Here is a 17925-nt window from a genome sequence, read left to right on the forward strand (position 1 = left end):
CGGGGGGCAGAGAGAAGATTACAACCTTGTCCTACTAGAATGGACCCAGTGAGGGTCTTTGTCAATCCTTTACTAACGCAAAGCTATTCTTAGTAAACATCTGCACTAGTATGTAAAATTACCAGGACCAAAGGGACACAAACAAAACCTAATATTGAATGTAGACTGATATTCTATGGCAATAGGACGAGTGCCTGTTGCTGCAATGTCCCACCTGATCCCTTGGGAAAACAGCTGTTACTCAGTTCTGTTAAAGTTGGTTTCATGATATCTGCCATACCCTTAGGGCCACAGTCTGCTTTTCATACCTTTCCATAGTCCACATCACCTAATTAATGCCCCTACTCCAGTCGGGTCAGAGTGTGATTATTAGGACCCATTGCTCCCGCTCAGTCACAAACATCCTTCCCCAAGTATGGCACCAAGAAAAAAAAAAAAGTATACAAATCTTGATGTAGCAGGTTTTAGGTTGCTGTGCTGTTTTCTTTTTGTCTTAGGGACGTTATGTTTTGAAAGGTTATTGATTCCCATATTATACAATAAGGAATTTTTCTTTTCTTTTTGTTTCCCAACACTCAAAGCTCCACTCTTCCCCTAGAAACCTGAACACACCATTTCCAGAGGGGTTACCTTGTTGGCACAAACTACAAATATAATATTTTCCATGTTTCCATGAGGTCCAAGCTCTTGCTTCATTTCTGCCAGCCACGCATCAAGGGCGTCAAAGGAGTCTTTCTGCCCAACATCATAGACCAGTATCACACCCTGTGTGTCCTTGTAAAACTCATTTCGAACCTTCAAATAAAAGGACAGATACACAAAACGTAGTTTTTGTGATGTTATAAGAATATATCTCATAGTCATTAACCTGGCAAAGTGTGTTCTCTTGTGTATTCTTAGTGTTTGCTATTGCATCTGTTTCTACTGGTCTTCAGAGGATTTTTTATAGAATCAAAGTAATGTCATTCTAAAAATGTATTAGTATAGGAAGGACCTACAATGGAAAACAATAGCCTCCTGCCCCACCCCATCCCACCTCCAGTTCCACTCCCTAGAGGAAATCAGTCTTTAATTATTAGTAGACCTTAAAAGAACACCAATTATATAAAGTTCTTCTTAGGAAGAATTAGGAGGGTGAGTGAGCAATTCAAAAGAACTTAAGGCAAAAATGACACAAGTGTCAGCAATGGGTACAGCCATTTATAAATCATATCCCAAAGCTGGCTTCCCCCAGGGTGCTAGACAGAGCTTCCCTGACTCTCGGGTCTGCACACCAACTTTAGAACTCCAAACTCAGAGCCTCAGTGTAATACAATGGAAAAGAGCACAGGCTCTGGAGTCAGACAGATCTGGGTTCACACTTACTTACTAGTTGTGTGATCTTGGGCAAGTCACTTAACCTCTCTGCGTCTCAGTTTCCTCATCTGTAAAATGGGGATAATACTACTTACTTCACAGGGTTATTATGAAAGTTAAATGAGATAATGCAGGCAAAGTACTTAGCATGGTGCCTGAAAAACAATGTCTATTTAACACCCTCCCCTTCCTTCCTTGCATCCATTCTCTGAGCTTCATTCCAAATCCGGGAAGAAGCAGCATGAAGTATGGGCATACTCAAACATTAGGGCCAGAGAGAGGTTAAGTGGGTGAGGAGCAGCATTGACAGACAGGGTTTCCGGGACAAAGTTCCAGAAAGAACCCTGACAGAGGCCATATATTATACGTTCTTTTCACAGAATTCCCAAATGTACTCAGACCCACACAGGCTATGTAGTATAAGAAATGAAAACATGTTATACATATCAGGTAGGGTTTCTGGGCATAGGCAGGTATCTGCACCAAGGATATTAAGTGCTCCTATTTGCTTACAGAAAACTAAGAAGCTATCCCCTAAAGTTAAAACCAACAAAATCAGAAAGAACTGAAGATGACTAAGCCACCAGTCCCCTTCCTCAGTACTCATGGTCTTTGGCCCTTCTACAGTAGTAACAATGGGCTCTCTCTTCTTTCCTAAAACTCTCGCTGCCTTGGCTCCCATACATCACATTCCCTAGGCTCTTAAATTCTCTTTCACCAACTCCTCTTCTCTCTATTGCTCCCATTCCAGCTTACCACCAAAATCCCCCAAATCCTGTCCTGTGCCCTCTTCCTGTCTTTTTGAATCCTTCCTCCCAAATCAGCAACATCAACCACTTGTACAGTTTCAACTGTGAGAATCTCCAAGATGAGCCCTCTCCTCTGAGGTTCCAGACTTCCATTTCTAATTAGCACCAGATTCTTCCAGCTGAATGTCCTGTTGGAATCTCAAATTCAATATGCACACAGGAAACCCTTCAACTTCTTCCTTCTTAAACTATTCTCCAAAGTTCCAACTTTCTCAAACAATGTTAAAAGTTTCTGATCAGTCCTCCACCAACCTTCCGAGTCTTATCCTCCCACTATCCCCGACCTTCAAAGTGGGTAATCTCTCATTCCCCAAACCTGCCCCATGCCTTTCTAATTCAATCTGGAAACAGACACCTCTTTATCTTTAATTGTTCAAGCCCTGGCTATAATGCTGTATCTCTCATGCAGCTTTCTCTGTCCCATTCCTCACCATCCAGCCCCCTACTCCTGCAAAACAGAATGTAATCTCTACGTCCCCTGGAGTACCATATGGTTTTGTACTCCTAATAGTGCTATCACTTCCTGCCCAGTTTTACAGTTAGTAGCATATCCAGCTGTCTTCCCTCCTACACTAGAAGAAATGTGAAGACATGCATCTTCATGTATCCACCCTTGTGTCACCCACAGGGCCTAGCAGAGACAGGCACACCTCACTTTATTGCACCTATGTAAGGCACACAGGCACACCTCACTTTATTGGACGGTATGTACATATTGTGTTTTTTTACAAAGTGAAGATTTGTGGCAACCCCAAGTCAAGCAAGTCTATCGGTGCCATTTTTCCACAGTGTGTGTTCATTTTATGTGTGTGTCACATTTTGGTAACACTTAAAATATTTCAAACTTCATCATTATATCTGTTATGATGATCTGTGATCAGTGATATCTGTTACTATTTTAAGTGTTTTGGGGTACCATGAACATATAAGATCATTTAAGACAGCAAACTTAATAAATGTTGTATATATTCTGACTGTTCCACCAAATGGCTGTTGCCCCATCTCTCTTCCACTCCTTGGGCCTTCCTATTCCATGAGACAAAACAATATTGAAAGTAGGTTAATTAATAACAATACAATGGCTCCTAAGTGTTTAAGTAAAAGGAAGAGTCACATATCTCTCATTTTAAATCAAAATCTTGAAATGATTAAGCTTAGTGAGGAAGGCATTTCGAAAACTGGCCAAAAGCTGGGCCTTTTGTACCAAATTAAAAGTGCTACTCTTGTAAACACATGAATGATAAGAAAGTGAGACAGCATATTGCTGACATGGAGAAAGCGTTAGTGGTCTGGATAGAAGTCCAAACCAGCCTCAACCTTCTCTTAAGCCAAAACCTAATGCACAACAAGTCTGTAACTCTCTTCATTTCCATGAAGGCTGAGAGAGATGAGGAAGCTGCAGAGGAAAAGTTGGAAGCTAGCAGTGGTTGGTTCGTGAGGTTTAAGGAAAAAAGCCATCTTTGCAACATAAAAGGGCAACATGAAGCAGCATATGTTGATATAGTGCTGCAAATTATTCAAAATATCTAGCTAAGATCACTGATGAAGGTGGCTAATCTAAGCAATAGATTTTCAATGTAGACGAAACAGCCTTGGAATAGACAGATCTAATGGAAGAAGATGATATCTAAGACTTTCAAGGCTAGAAAGGAAAAGTCAATGCCTGGCTTCAAAAGCTTCAAAGGACAGGCTGACTCTCTTGTTACAGGCTAACAGAGCTATCAGGGGCTAAATGAGCTGATGCTCATTTGCCATAACGAAAATCCTAGGGCCCTTAAGAATTATACTAAATCTGCTCTGCCCGTGCTCTATAAATGGAACAGCAAGGTCTGGATGACAGCACATCTGTTTAAGCACAGTTTACTGAATATTTTAAGCCCACTATTGAGACCTACTACTCAGAAAAAAAGATTCCTTTCAAAATATTACTGCTCATTCACAATGCACTTAGTTACCCGAGAGCTCTGATGGAGATGTACAAGGAGATTAAAGCTGTTTTTATTATGCCTGCTAACACAACATCCATTCTGCAATCCATGGATCAAGGAATAATTTTGACTTTGAAGTCTTACTGTTTAAGAAATACATTTTGCAAGGCTATAGCTTCCATAGTGATTCAATTTGCATGGCAAAGCAAATTGAAAACCTTTTGGAAAGCATTCACCATGCTAGATACCATTAAGAACATTTGTGATTCAGGGGAGAGGTCAAAGTATCAACCTTAACAAGAGTTTGGAAGTTGAATCCAACCCTTGCAGATAACTTTGGAGGAGTTCAAGACATCAGTGGAGGAAGTAACTGCAGATGTGGTGGAAACAGGAAGAAAACTAGAATTAGAAATAGGGTCTGAAGATGTGACTGAATTACTGCAGTCTCACAGTAAAAAATAAATAAGGAATTGCTACATATCAATGAGCAAAGAAAGTGGTTTCTTGAGATGGAATCTACTCCTAGTGAAGATGCTATGAACATTGTTGAAATGACAACCAAGAATTTAGAATATTACATAAACTTAGTTGATAAAGCAGCAGCAGAGTTTAACTGAATTGACTCCAATTTTGAATGAAGTTCTAATGTGGGTGAAAATGCTGTCAAATAGCATTGCATGGTACAGAGAAATCTTTCATGAAAGGAAGAGTCAATCAATGTGGCAAACTTTATTGTTGTCTTATTTTAAGAAACTGCCACATCAACCACCACCCTGATCAGTCAGCAGCCATCATCACTGAGGCAGCCTCTGATCACAATGGAATCAAACTAGAAATCAGTAACAGAAGGATAACAGGAAAATCTCCTAACACTTGGAAACTAAACACCACACTTTTTTTCTTTTGTTTTTGTATGTGTGTATGTGTTTTTTTTTTTTTTTTTGAGACGGAGTTTCGCTCTTTTTGCCCAGGCTAGAGTGCAATGGTGTGATCTCAGCTCACCGCAACCTCCGCCTCCCAGATTCAAGCAATTCTCCTGCCTCAGCCTCCCGAGTAACTGGGATTACAGGCATGTGCCACCATGCCTAGCTAATTTTGTATTTTCAGTAGAGATGGGGTTTCTCCATGTTGGTCAGGCTGGTCTTGAACTCCCGACCTCAGGTGATCCACCCGCCTCGGCCTCCCAAAGTGTTGGGATTACAGGCGTGAGCCACCGCGCCCAGCATTTTTTTGTGTTTTTTTTGTTTTTGAATAACACACTTTCTTTTTCAAAATGGAGTTTCACTCTTTCACCCAGGCTGGAGTGAAGTGGCGCAATTTTGGATCCCTGTAACCTCTGCCTGTTCAAGTGATTCTCCTGCCTCAGCCTCCTGAGAAGCTGGGATTACAGGGATGCACCACCACGCCCAGCTCATTTTTGTATTTTTAATAGAGACAGGGTTTCACCATGTTGGCCAGGCTGGTCTCGAATTCCTGACCTCAGGTAATCTACCCTTCTTGGCCTCCCAAAGTGCTGGGATTACAGGCATGAGCTACTGTGCCCGGCCTGAACAACACACTTCTAAATAACTCATGCGTCAAACACAAAGTCTCAAGGGAAATTAAAGAAATACATTGAACTGAATGAAAATGAAAATACAACATCTCAGAATTTGTGGGACACAAAGCTGTGCTGAGAGGGAAATATGTAGCATTAAATGAATTTATTAAAAAAGGAAAAAGTCTCAAATCAATAATCTAAGATCCCACCTCAAGAATCTAAAACAAAAAGAGCAAAATAAGCTTAAAGCAAGCAGAGAGAAGGAAATGATGAAGATAAGGGCAGAAGTGAAACAGCCAAACTAGAAAAGAGCAAAAAACCTCCTTAGGAAAAATGACAAAGCCCAAGGAAGGTAAAACAAAAGAGAATGGTCATGAGATTCATGTGGGGATTACTTAGAGCTGGCAAGCAGATGAAAATAAACCAAGTGGTTGCTTTAGTTTCTTCTCTGGAAAGAATGCAGATGACTAGGCATGAATAGGAACGATCACTCCAGTACTCTGTTGTCAAAGAAGTCACATCACTGAATTCTTAAGTCCAAGCATAAATGTAATTTTTTTTTTCCACATTTTAGGCTAAAGTATGAGGTAAAAAGCAAAAGTCCTCTGAAAGTCAAAATGTCTTATTGAAATGTTTGAAATATTGGCAATGAAATTTCCTACCACTATTTAACAGGATAACCTAAAAGATCAACAGGTGTCTATTAACTTAAGGCTCTGAAGGCAAGCCACGATCAAGCTAAAATTATGCAATTTTACACATGATATCAATATTGGTTGTTTCATATAATTCGGGATCTCTCCCCAAACCACCACCAATACTGGATATAGCTTTTGTCAAAAAGGCTTTCTTACCTCATAGAAGAAGGGATGTCCAGCCATATCAAAGATGTTAACTTTGATTTCTCTGTCTCTGACGTGTACCCTGAAATGTTCAAATGGAAACAATCCCAAAGAAAGTCATGGTTTCTCCATTTACCTTAGTATCATTTATAAATTTCAAAAGGGTATGTGTATGCAATTTATGAAGCTTTCTTAGTGCCTCTTCTTCATTCCAGATCATCTTTACAACAGCAGTCAGCAACCTGACAGAAGACCCTGCTTTCTTTCTTTTTTTTTTTTTGAGACAGAGTCTCGCTCTGTTGCCCAGGCTGGAGTGCAGTGGCCAGATCTCAGCTCACTGCAAGCTCTGCCTCCCGGGTTTATGCCATTCTCCTGCCTCAGACTCCTGAGTAGCTGGGACTACAGGCGCCCGCCACCACACCCGGCTAGTTTTTTGTATTTTTTTAGTAGAGACGGGGTTTCACCGTGTTAGCCAGGATGGTCTCGATCTCCTGACCTCGTGATCTGCCCGTCTCGGCCTCCCAAAGTGCTGGGATTACAGGCTTGAGCCACCGTGCCCGGCCCATCCTGCTTTCTTATCCCAAGAACACTGAACCCACATGCAGTAGGCATTCTCAATTACTTCACTTTCACCTTCACCTCTAGAAACTTTGGTCCACCACTCCCAACCAACAAAGGGTAGCTATTACTATGGTATTAAGAAAAATTGATTTGGGATAAGTAGGAGCAAGATGAAGGAAAATGAAAACTTTTATTTCACTTAGTAAGAGACATCTTAATTACCACTGGTTATATTTGGTTATCACACAGTAGAATAACAAAGATGTATATGAATCATGTCTGTTTAATTTTCTTGTGATCTTTATTTGAGCAAGAGCAATAGTGAATTTGTTTTCAGATATTTGGAAATAAAGAATAAAACCAAAGGGGAAACAGTAACTATTCATATTAGAATTAACTACTGTTAACATCATAGCATATTTGCTTCCAGTCTTTTTTTTTTCCACGAAAAATCACCAGTGGAAAATGATAAAGGAACATTAGAAATAATTCAAACACTAAAGAAAAACACAAGGATGAATGTTTAAAAGTTATTCCAGGCCGGGCGCAGTGGCTCAAGCCTGTAATCCCAGCACTTTGGGAGGCTGAGACGGGCGGATCACGAGGTCTCAGGAGATCGAGACCATCCTGGCTAACACGGTGAAACCCCGTCTCTACTAAAAAATACAAAAAACTAGCCGGGCGAGGTGGCGGCGCCTGTAGTCCCAGCTACTCGGGAGGCTGAGGCAGGAGAATGTTGTGAACCCGGGAGGCGGAGCTTGCAGTGAGCTGAGAACCGGCCACTGCACTCCAGCCTGGGCGACAGAGCCAGACTCCATCTCGAAAAAAAAAAAAAAAAAGTTATTCCAGGCCAATAGGTAGAGAGGGAGAGAGATGTAGTGAAATGACCTGTCTATATTCCCTCCCTGATTCCAGCCATCTCTGAGGCCCAGCTGCATCCTTGTTGCTAGATTATGTGAACTGATTAATATCCTTTTTCTTTTATTTTGCTTAAGTTGGTTTGAAATAGGTTTCTGTCAATTATATTCTCCTGACTCATCATGGGACAAACATCTCTTCCAAAAAAATTTCTGCCAGAAACAAAATAGTCTGTTGAATATACCACGGTCCTATGGCATAATATGGTAATTCTCACATCTTAGATAAATAAACTAGCTACTTATATGAATTCAGAACAGAACTATCCTAAACAGGATGTCCTACTACATCACTGATGAAATCCTATGCTTTGAAGTAGGAAAGAGGAAAAGAAAACTAGAAAGAAAGGTGAATTTCAGGCTGGATGCGGTGGCTCATGCCTGTAAACCCAGCACTTTGGGAGGCCGAGGTGGACGGATCACGAGGTCAGGAGTTTGAGACCAGCCTGGCCAACATGGTGAAACCCTGTCTCTACTAAGAATACAAAAATTAGCTGGGTGTGGTGGCACGTGCCTGTAATCCCAGCAACTCGGGAGGCTGAGACAGGAGAATCGCTTAAACCCGGGAGGTGGAGGTTGCAGCGAGCTGAGGTTGCAGCGAGCTGAGATTGCACCACTGCACTCCAGCCTGGGTGACAAGAGCGAAACTCTGTCTCAGGGGAGAAAAAAAGAAAGAATGTGAATTTCATTTTTATTTTTATTTAGTTTTGAGAAGGAGTCTCATTCTGCTGCCCAGGTTGGAGTGCAGTGGCGTAATCTTGGCTTACTGCAACCACCGCCTCCCAGGTTCAAGTGATTTTCCCACCTCAGCCTCCCAAGTAGTTGGGATTATAGGCACCTGCTACCACATCTGGCTAATTTTTGTATTTTTAGTAGAGACGAGGTTTCACCATGTTGGCCAGGCTGGTCTCGAACTCCTGGTCTCAGGTGATCCGCCCACCTTGGCTTCCCAAAGTGCTGGGATTACAGGCGTGAGCCACTGTGCCAAGCCAGAAATATGAATTTCAAATGAAGAGCTTCGTACATTTCACTGCCAAGAGCTACAATTTTCATTCTTTAAAGAAAATTTGCAGAAATACCCTCTGCTGCTGTCAGTTGAAAACAGTGCTATGAGAGCATTACATAGAACTCTTGAGTTTTACTTTACCATTTACTGGGGCCACTTTAAATAGCCATGAAGAATACATCTGAACTTGATTCCACTCTTCACCTAATTGACATTCTGCTAGCTATATGTCACGACTTTAGTCTACCTTCTTAAAAATTGCCCTCATAGTCTAATCTGGCAATCTTCTTCTTTAGATGTATCTATCTTACCTAACAATAAGTATTTGTTGAGTACCTATTAGGTATAAGCACTATGCCAGGCACTTGGAGAAAATTTATACTAATACATTTTCAGGGAGTTTATAATCTAGAAGGAGACATTACACATATACAAATAATAACAATACAAGGCAATTTTTGGTAAGTACCATAAATAGCATAGAGAATTTTAGGATTTCTGTCATTTGCAACCAAAAAGAGTCCTGACCAATAAAGGGCATGTTTAGAAGACCTTACGGGAACAGGAGAATGTTTATATCTCAGAGAAATTGGCAGAGGTGTTCCAAGTGGACAGGCTGCATAATGATGCAGAGGTAGAAAGTCTGAGGGTAGCAGTTCAGTGTGGATGGAAAGTAAAGTGTGTAACGGAACAGAGAAAAGGGGGAAGGCCAGAATGGGGCCAAGACAGTGAACACCTGAAATTTCATGTTTAGGGAGTATGCTACCTACTCCAATTCTACTGTATGGCTATTTCCTGCTAATTACATCCAACTCTTCAAGCTCAACCCCCTCCTGACTCATCGCCAGATAAATCCCCAATTAGACCCAACTTTACTTTTACCTGTTCATTATTTTTTTCTTTTTTTGGGATGGAGTCTCACTGTTGCCCAGGCTGCAGTGCAATGGCACGGTCTCGGCTCACTGCAACCTCTGCCTCCCAGGTTCAAGTGATTCTCCTGCCTCAGCCTCTTGAGTAGCTGGGACTACAGATGTGTGCTACCACACCTGGCTAATTTTTGTATTTTTCTTAGAGACAGGGGTTCACTATGTTGGTCAGGCTGGTCTTGAACTCCTGACCTCGTGATCCGCCCACCTCGGCCTCCCAAAGTGCTGGGATTACAGGTGTGAGCCACCGTGTCTGGCCCATTTTTGCTGGATTCTAATAGCTATGAAGATCATAAACCAATTAAAAAAAGTTCTCTGGTAGAAAATGTTTCACACAATATTTATAGACTTTTTAGAGAGAATATTTCAAAATGCTCTAAAAACACACCTGCTAGAAGGAACTGCTAATATAAAAACATGTTTCCTGGAAAGCTACACCTGCCATTTAGGCTTCGTGTTGACATCTTCATCATTGTAGCCTACACCTAACATGAGGCCTGGTGAACTGGATGCGCTCAATACCAATACATGGGCTGAATGAATGATATGATCACTAGATACCTTTAAAGGTCTCCTATTCCCATCTTTCTCAACTTATCTTCAAAGTCTCCATTTCAAGATTACCTACACAAGTGCACTGATGCAAATATAGATCATTTTGGAAAGTTCTGAACTTCTGTGTAACTTATAAACCCAGGGGAACAATATACTTACTTTGTAACTCCATAGTCAATTCCAATTGTTGCCAGGTATTTAGACACGAATCTTTTCTCACAGTATCGCTTTATAATACAGCTCTAAAAAGGTAAAAAATACAGGCATTTAGTAAATATACAGTGAGAACACATACATAATAAGTATATTTCTTCATTATGGTTCCTCCATTCATCACCATGAAAAAGCATTTTCAAAAGACAAAAGTGGTGTGCCGTGGTGGCTCACACCTGTAATCTCAGCACTTTCAGAGGCTGAGAAGGGCGGATCACCTGAGGTCACGAGTTCAAGATTAGCCTGGCCAACATGGCAAAACCCCTCTCTACAAAGATATAAAAATTAGCCAGGCATGGTGGCAGGCACCTGTAATCCCAGCTACTCGGGAGGCTGAGGCAGGAGAATTGTGTAAACCTGGGAGGCGGAGGTTGCAGTGAGCTGAGATTGCTGCCATTGCACTCCAGCCTGGGCGGTAAGAGTGAACTCTGTCCTTAAAAAAAAAAAAAAAAAAAAAGACAAAACTATAAGATAACTGAAACAAGTGTTAAAAGATTTTAAGAAAAATTATTTTTAAATTCTTCCCTTATTACTAAATACGCATATGTTTTCAGTTGAGTTCTCAATCCTGTGCTCTTTTCTTTTGAAGATGTCTTCTATTCTTACGCTTTCAATGATACCTGTCTAGCTTTGACCTCACTGCCAAGACGAGATCCACATCTCCAAATATCTATTAGATTAGTTCCTTTTTTTTTTTTTTTGAGCCTAGGAGGAGAGGCTGCAGTGAACCACGATGGTGCCACTGCACTCCAGCCTGGGTGGCAGAGGGAGACGCTGTCTCAAAAAGAGAAAAAAAAAAATTTCCTGTTAAATCAATTGAATTGGGTTTGTCCTACTTGCAGTAAAAAGTACTCACTTCATAGAGTATTGCACATACTTCTAGAGTTTGCTTTTCTCTCTTAGCAATAACAAATTATGGTTCCCAAGTTAACTTTAAAATAGCTCTACTCACTTTTTTATGGTTGCACAATAGTCTGTGATACACAAATATTCCCTCCTTTTCATTGCTAGCTAGTTACTTTGTCATTTGTTTTGATTTGCTGTTTGAGCCAATGATTAATTACTAAGGCATTCCTTAATTTTTAACTTTAAAATGCTTTACCTGTATATCATCCTATATTTTCCAACTGCTTTAAAATGAGTATGTGTTACTTTTACCACTAAGGCAAAATAATAAGTTCTTTAAAAAGTTACACTTAAAACTTTTATCCATCTAGAATTTATTTATATATATATTTTTAGGAGAGATGGGGTTTCACCATGTTGGCCAGAATGGTCTCGATCTCCCGACCTCGTGATCTGCCTGCCTCAGCCTCCCAAAGTGTTGGAATTACAGGCATGAGCCACCGTGCCCAGCCTAGAATTTATTTTTGAGAAAGGAATGTAATAGGAATCGAACCTACTCTCAAATAGTACATAGTTGTTCCAGCAATATTTACTAAATGGTCTCTATTTTCCCATACTTTTACTACATTTGTTGTAAATTGAATTTCCTTATGTATTTGTGTTTATTACTGGACTCTACTCTGTTCCACTGATGTCTCCATTTTCCTTCCCAATACCAATGGGAAAAGTTTGGTAGCTTGAAAAAAAAATTTTTTTTAAATAAAACAATCATTTCATTGCTTGAGTACATAGACAAATTTATATGACCAGGACAGAGGCTGCAGATCACTCATTTCCAATTGGGAGGGAGGACTCACTTGGTCTTACAATATTGAGCCAAAGGGTGACTCCGGCTGTCTATCAGAATCAGACGGAATTTAGCATCCTTATATTCTTTCTGTTCAAGATGCTTTCGAACAACAACTACTTCTTAATTAAATGGTAGAGATCTTCAGGGAGATCAGGAGCAAGTCCCTTCTTGGACTTAAGAATTCTTAAGATGCTACTGCCTGTCACAAAATGTACTTGAGTCTCTCAAGAACCACACTTGAAAAGGGAATCATGTTTTAACTTCCAACACCAAACATGTGAATGTGATGATGTCAAGACTCAGGTATCACGGCATAGTTTCCTATTTGTAACATGGGAGTCTACTTTTATACATCACAGAAACCAATATGGGAATGCATGCAAAAAGCTCTCACAGACATCCAAGGAAGGTTTACCCAACACTAAGGAAAACCTTTCTGGTGGAAATTGTGAACGTTGAAAAACCATCATCACTGTGAATAAAAAAATTTTTTTCTTTTTAGAGACAGTCTCGCTCTGTCCCCAAGCTGGAGTGCAGTGGCAAGATCTCAGCTCACTGCAACCTCCGCCTCCCAGGTTCAAGCAATTCTCCTGCCTCAGCCTCCCAAGTAGCTGGGACTACAGGCACGTGCCACCACGCCTGGCTAATTTTTTGTATTTTAGTGGAGATGGGGTTTCACCGTGTTGCCCAGGCTGGTCTCAAACTCCTGAGCTCAGGCAATCCGCCTGCCTTGGCCTCCCAAAGTGCTAGAATTACAGGCGTTAGCCACTGTGCCCGGCCTGAAAAATATTTTAACAAGGCTGATAACAGTTAGTCTTCTCTCATTTCCCTTTTTTTCCCAAAAAATTTTCTTTGTTGTTTTCACATTAATTTTTCAAAAAGACTTTAGTAGTCTTGTATTATGTTCTGGAAAAAAAAAAAAAAACCCTTATTGATGTTTTCACTGGAATTGAATTTCATTTGTAGGTTGAGTAATTCACATCTATACAATATTGCATAATCCTATCTAAGGAAAAAGTATATGTTTCCATTTGCCTAAGTAATTTATGTCTCTTCATAGAGTTTGAAACTTGTCTTCATATAGGTGCTGCCTATTTCATGTTAAGTTTAAACCTAGGCACTTTGTTTTTGTTGTAACTGTAAATTAAAATTGTTTTTCAATTACACATTTGGAATGTGTAATTCCAATATAATTCTGAATATAAGTTGGACACAATAAAGTTATTAATTTGTGGGTATTAACTTTGCTTTATTGAATTTTCATGTTTCTAATAGTTTTTCAGTTAATTCTCTTTAGGTTTCCAGGTAAACAATCGCATTATTAGCAAATAATGTTAATTTTACCTTCTCTTTTCTAATATTTTTGTATTTTCTTACTCTTGTCTAATTGCACTGGCTAATAAAACTAGAAAAATGTTAAATAGATGTGGTGACACCAGGCATTCTGAGCTGCTTCTAATGTTGCATCATTAGACACAATAAATAACTTTTTTTTTTTTTTGAGACAGAGTCTTACTGCCGCCCAGGCTGGAGTGCAAAGGTGCGATCTCGGCCCACTGCACCCTCTGTCTCCCCGGTTTAAGCGATTCTCCTGCGTCAGCCTCCCAAGTAGCTGGGATTAAAGGCGTGTACCACCATGCCTGGCTAATTTTGCATTTTTAGTAGAGACGGGGGTTTCACCTTGTTGGTCATGCTGGTCTTGAACTGCTGACCTCAAGTGATCCGCCCGCCTTGGCCTCCCAAAGTGCTGGGATTACAGGCCTGAGCTACCGTGCCCAGTCCCTAGAGGCTTAAAAAAACAAACAAAAAACCTCGCACGTACACAGCTGACGTTCAAAAAAATGTTGACTTTCAGTGAATACTATGCTAGCACATACACACATAGGCAGTACAGGATCATGCTACGTAGAAATAAAAAACACTAAGTAAACATTTACTGAACATCTCCTGGGTGCCAGGCGCTGGCCTAAGCACTGCCTTAACAGCTCTTTCGGAGTTGATTTTGACAACGATGGAAAGAGCACCGCAGTGGGAATGTGAAGACTTAGGTTCTAATCTTTTCTCGGTCATTGATTTGATGTCGTTGGGAAGTTCTTAACCAACAGCTTCCACTTGCCCAGAAGAAATAATTTGGGTGAAGAGAAGGCCGTCTTGGAATTCGTCAGGGAAAAGGCCTCAGGTTACCTCTGGCCTTACCTTCCCGCATACTAAAGGAGAGTTTATAGCTGGTGAACCATAGATGGGGCAGAGAAGGGCGGTGGAACTAATAGATATGGGAACACCACCAGAAATAAAACACAACGCAAAACAAAACAGCGCCGGACCCCGGCCATCCCTGGCACCTGCCCTGTGAAACACATCAACGTCAGTTACGCTCTCTCGTGACGGGAATGCAGAATCTGGGCTGCCGGGCACCATTTCGCGAACCCCAAATTCTCACACGCACCCCATGACGTTCCGCCAACTCCCAGGCCCGGCTGGGGGAACTCAACTTTCATCCTCCACTTCCCGGTAACGGACAGCCCCCTAGAACGCGGGCAAGGCATCTAGGCCGACGGCCCCGCATGGGAACCCAGGCCTCCTTACTCTTTGGGGGACATATTCAAGGCCTAGAGGCCACCCCAGACTGCATCTCCGGGAGAGTGACGTCGGAGGACGAGGGGGTAACGCAAAGGTCAAAAAGGTCGGGGAGCTTCGCTCGCGGAGCCGCACCCCTCGGCGGAGACCCGGGCCTGCTCGGGGGCGGAGAGGAGGCCGGGCCCCAGGCCGTTGAGTGGCCGCCCTTCCAGCCAATGGGCACGTCGCCCCGCCACGCTGGGGCCCGCCCCTCCCGGCGCGCAGTACTCACTTTCCCCACTTCGGCGTTGCCCATGGAGATGACTTTGATGCGGAGAGACCTGCCGGGATCCTTCCGCTTCGACATGTTGGCCTCCATGGCCTTGGCTCTCTCGGGGCCACCCGCCTCGGTCTCTCCTTGTGCACCGCTGGCCCGTCCCTCAGGCCTCCTCGTCCAATGGCGGACCCGCTGCTCTCGTCACCGCCTCGCCTCCGCTGCTCGCCATCCCAGCCGCTGCCTGGCAGCAGGCGCGGGCGGTTGGGAGCGCGGGGAGCAGGGAGAGGGAGGCGGAGTCTCGCGATGCTAGCGCGGGGCTGCTGACGTCATCTGCAGGCCCTGGATACGCGGCCGGGGTTACCGGGTCTCTGGGGCTGCTTCCCCTGACGGGAAGGAGGTGTTGGGGGGCGGCTGGGTTTGCCCTTCGAGGTGAGCGCGGCCTTGTTTTCAGGGACGCCCGGACGGGAGGCGTTTGTTGCTTTCGCAGCCGAGTGGTGGAAATGTATTGGCTCTTCAGGGCAGGTCTGGTAGTATCTGGTCCTTTGGGGAGTGTTTTGTTTTTTGTTTTGTTTTGTTTTTTCCTGGATTTTTCTTCGGTTCCATGGGCCGGTCTGCTGCTCCTCTTCCCCCTCCAATATTATGTTCCCCTTGCTCGAGATCTTCGAGAGGCGGACCCCAGAGTCAGGAAAGTGGGGAGGTCGGAACCCTGGTTCTGGATGACGGCCTTGGGCAAGGCGGGAAGCGATTCTGAATCTGGTTCCTATCGCTTTTCATTTTAAATGGAATTGTCTATTTGGAGTCAAGGCAAGAGTGTTTAGTCTTGGCCCTCCTATTACAGAGATCTGATGGATTTGTTGACTCCTCTGTGTGAGAAAGGCTCGGCCTGCTGCAGGTGTTAACGCTAAGCCATGCTGGAGCTGTGGACGTTAGTTTCCTCAGCTCCCAGCGGTTCACTTCGAACGTGACCTCGAGGTCTGCTCTCCCCTTCCCTTTAGCTGACAATGTAACAGTGGAAGAGGCTGGGCGCGGTGGCTCAAGCCTGTAATCCCAGCACTTTGGGAGGCCGAGGCGGGCGGATCACAAGGTCAGGAGATCGAGACCATCCTGGCTAACACGGTGAAACCCCGTCTCTACTAAAAAAAATACAAAAAAAAATTAGCCGGGCGTGGTGGCGGGCGCCTGTAGTCCCAGCTACTCGGGAGGCTGAGGCAGGAGAATGGCGTGAACCCGGGGGGCGGAGCTTGCAGTGAGCCGAGATCGCGCCACTGCACTCCAGCCTGGGGCACAGAGCAAGACTCCGTCTCAAAAAAAAAAAAAAAAAAAACAGTGGAAGAATAAAGAGTCCTAAGATAACCACTTTTCTGCTACATTCCAGCAGATGAGAAAAGCAGCTGCTTGAATAAAAGTCAGTCTGAGGAATGGTAATTTATTTTTTCAGTCAATATCTTCAGTTACAGAAGATAAATAGAACTTGACAATGATTATAGTGCCCTGAAAAAGAATGGCTGCCAATTTCCCTGTATATTACAAAGTATTGCTTCTTTTCTCACCTAACTTTAAACATCTTAAGGGAAGTGCATTACGGGAAGGCAATGAACAAAGGCTCAACATTTCATAGTAAAGTCAGATTTTCGACATTTTAATTTTAAAATGTATTTTTTAAACATTAAGTTTTTTTAAGACGTTTATTCTGGATTGTTTTGATAATCAAATAATATAACTTAATTCACTGAAGCTTCTAAAATTATTTACAAATATGAAATATAAGTCCTGGTTAGAATTTGGATAGTTTTAAAGCGTAAAAGAATCCACATGCTAACTTCTCAGTATGATTTAATAAATCAAACTGCTAAACATCTGATTTCTTCGGCAGTTCACCTTTGGCCCTGTAATAGGGTAACTGGTATTGTGGAAGAATAATTGTAAAATGTCAAATCTTCAGCTGTTTAACAACTGATTAAGTGTGGTGCTGTTGCGACTAAGCAGTAAAACATGCCAGAGATTAAAATTGATTACTATTTTTTTCATATTGATGGTTTTTTTTGTTTTGTTTTTGTTTTGAGACAGTTTCACTCTTTCTGCCCAGGCTAGAGTCCAGTGGCATAATCTCTGCTCACTGAAACCTCCGCCTCCCAGGTTCAAGCGATTCTCCTGCCTCAGCCACCTGAGTAGCTGGGATTACAGGTGCCCACCACCATGCCCAGCTAATTTTTGTATTTTTAGTAGACATGGGGTTTCACCATGTTGGCCAGGCTGGTCTCGAACTCCTGACCTCAGGTGACCCACCTGCCTTGGCCTCCCAAAGTGCTGGGATTACAGGCATGAGCCACAGTGTCCAGCCCATATTGATGCTTTTGACATTTTATTATATATAGCTACATTTTCTACTGTATGTATTAAATTAGTTTGGAATTGAAAGAGCAAGAAAGTTGTTTTTTTCCCCCACTCTTTGAATATAAAAAAAATAAAAATGAGCACAAGTTAGCTGTTCTTTCCATAGTATGGACCTGGGAGGTATGGTGCGAGCATGGATTCTGGAGCCAGCCCAATACACTTAATGTTGGCATATGTTGTAGGCATGAGGTGGTGATAAGGATTGTAGGAGATAATGCACACGAAGTACGTAGTAGTCCCCAGCATACAGCAGCTACATGCTCTCATTTGCTCATACTTTTTTTATGTATTAAGAAAAATCCTACATCTTTTTAATGTATATTTTTTTTTCTTCTTTTTTTTTGTTTTG

General features: G+C 42.3%; 1 protein-coding gene across 4 annotated transcripts in view; it reads right to left on the bottom strand.

The window, feature by feature from the left end:
• Positions 1 to 15472, bottom strand: part of DNAJC27 (DnaJ heat shock protein family (Hsp40) member C27) — a 28761-nt gene extending 13289 nt beyond the window's left edge. For 3 of the 4 annotated variants that reach the window (XR_636189.3, XM_003908349.4, XM_021924646.2), the window contains exons 1-4: positions 15198 to 15472; positions 10600 to 10682; positions 6488 to 6557; positions 631 to 795 (exon numbers count right to left, since the gene is read on the bottom strand). Coding sequence is in view for 3 of the 4 variants with exons in the window: in XM_003908349.4 (XP_003908398.1) it covers positions 631 to 795; positions 6488 to 6557; positions 10600 to 10682; positions 15198 to 15284 (405 nt within the window). In the remaining variant the exon portion in view is untranslated. Of the gene's footprint in view, positions 1 to 630; positions 796 to 6487; positions 6558 to 10599; positions 10683 to 14935; positions 15148 to 15197 lie in introns of those variants that run through there. The other variant, XM_003908350.4, reaches the window with a different exon arrangement.
• Positions 15473 to 17925: the final 2453 nt, after the last annotated feature.

This window comes from Papio anubis, chromosome 14, assembly GCF_008728515.1.
Source record: "Papio anubis isolate 15944 chromosome 14, Panubis1.0, whole genome shotgun sequence".
NCBI classification, from domain to species: domain Eukaryota; kingdom Metazoa; phylum Chordata; class Mammalia; order Primates; family Cercopithecidae; genus Papio; species Papio anubis.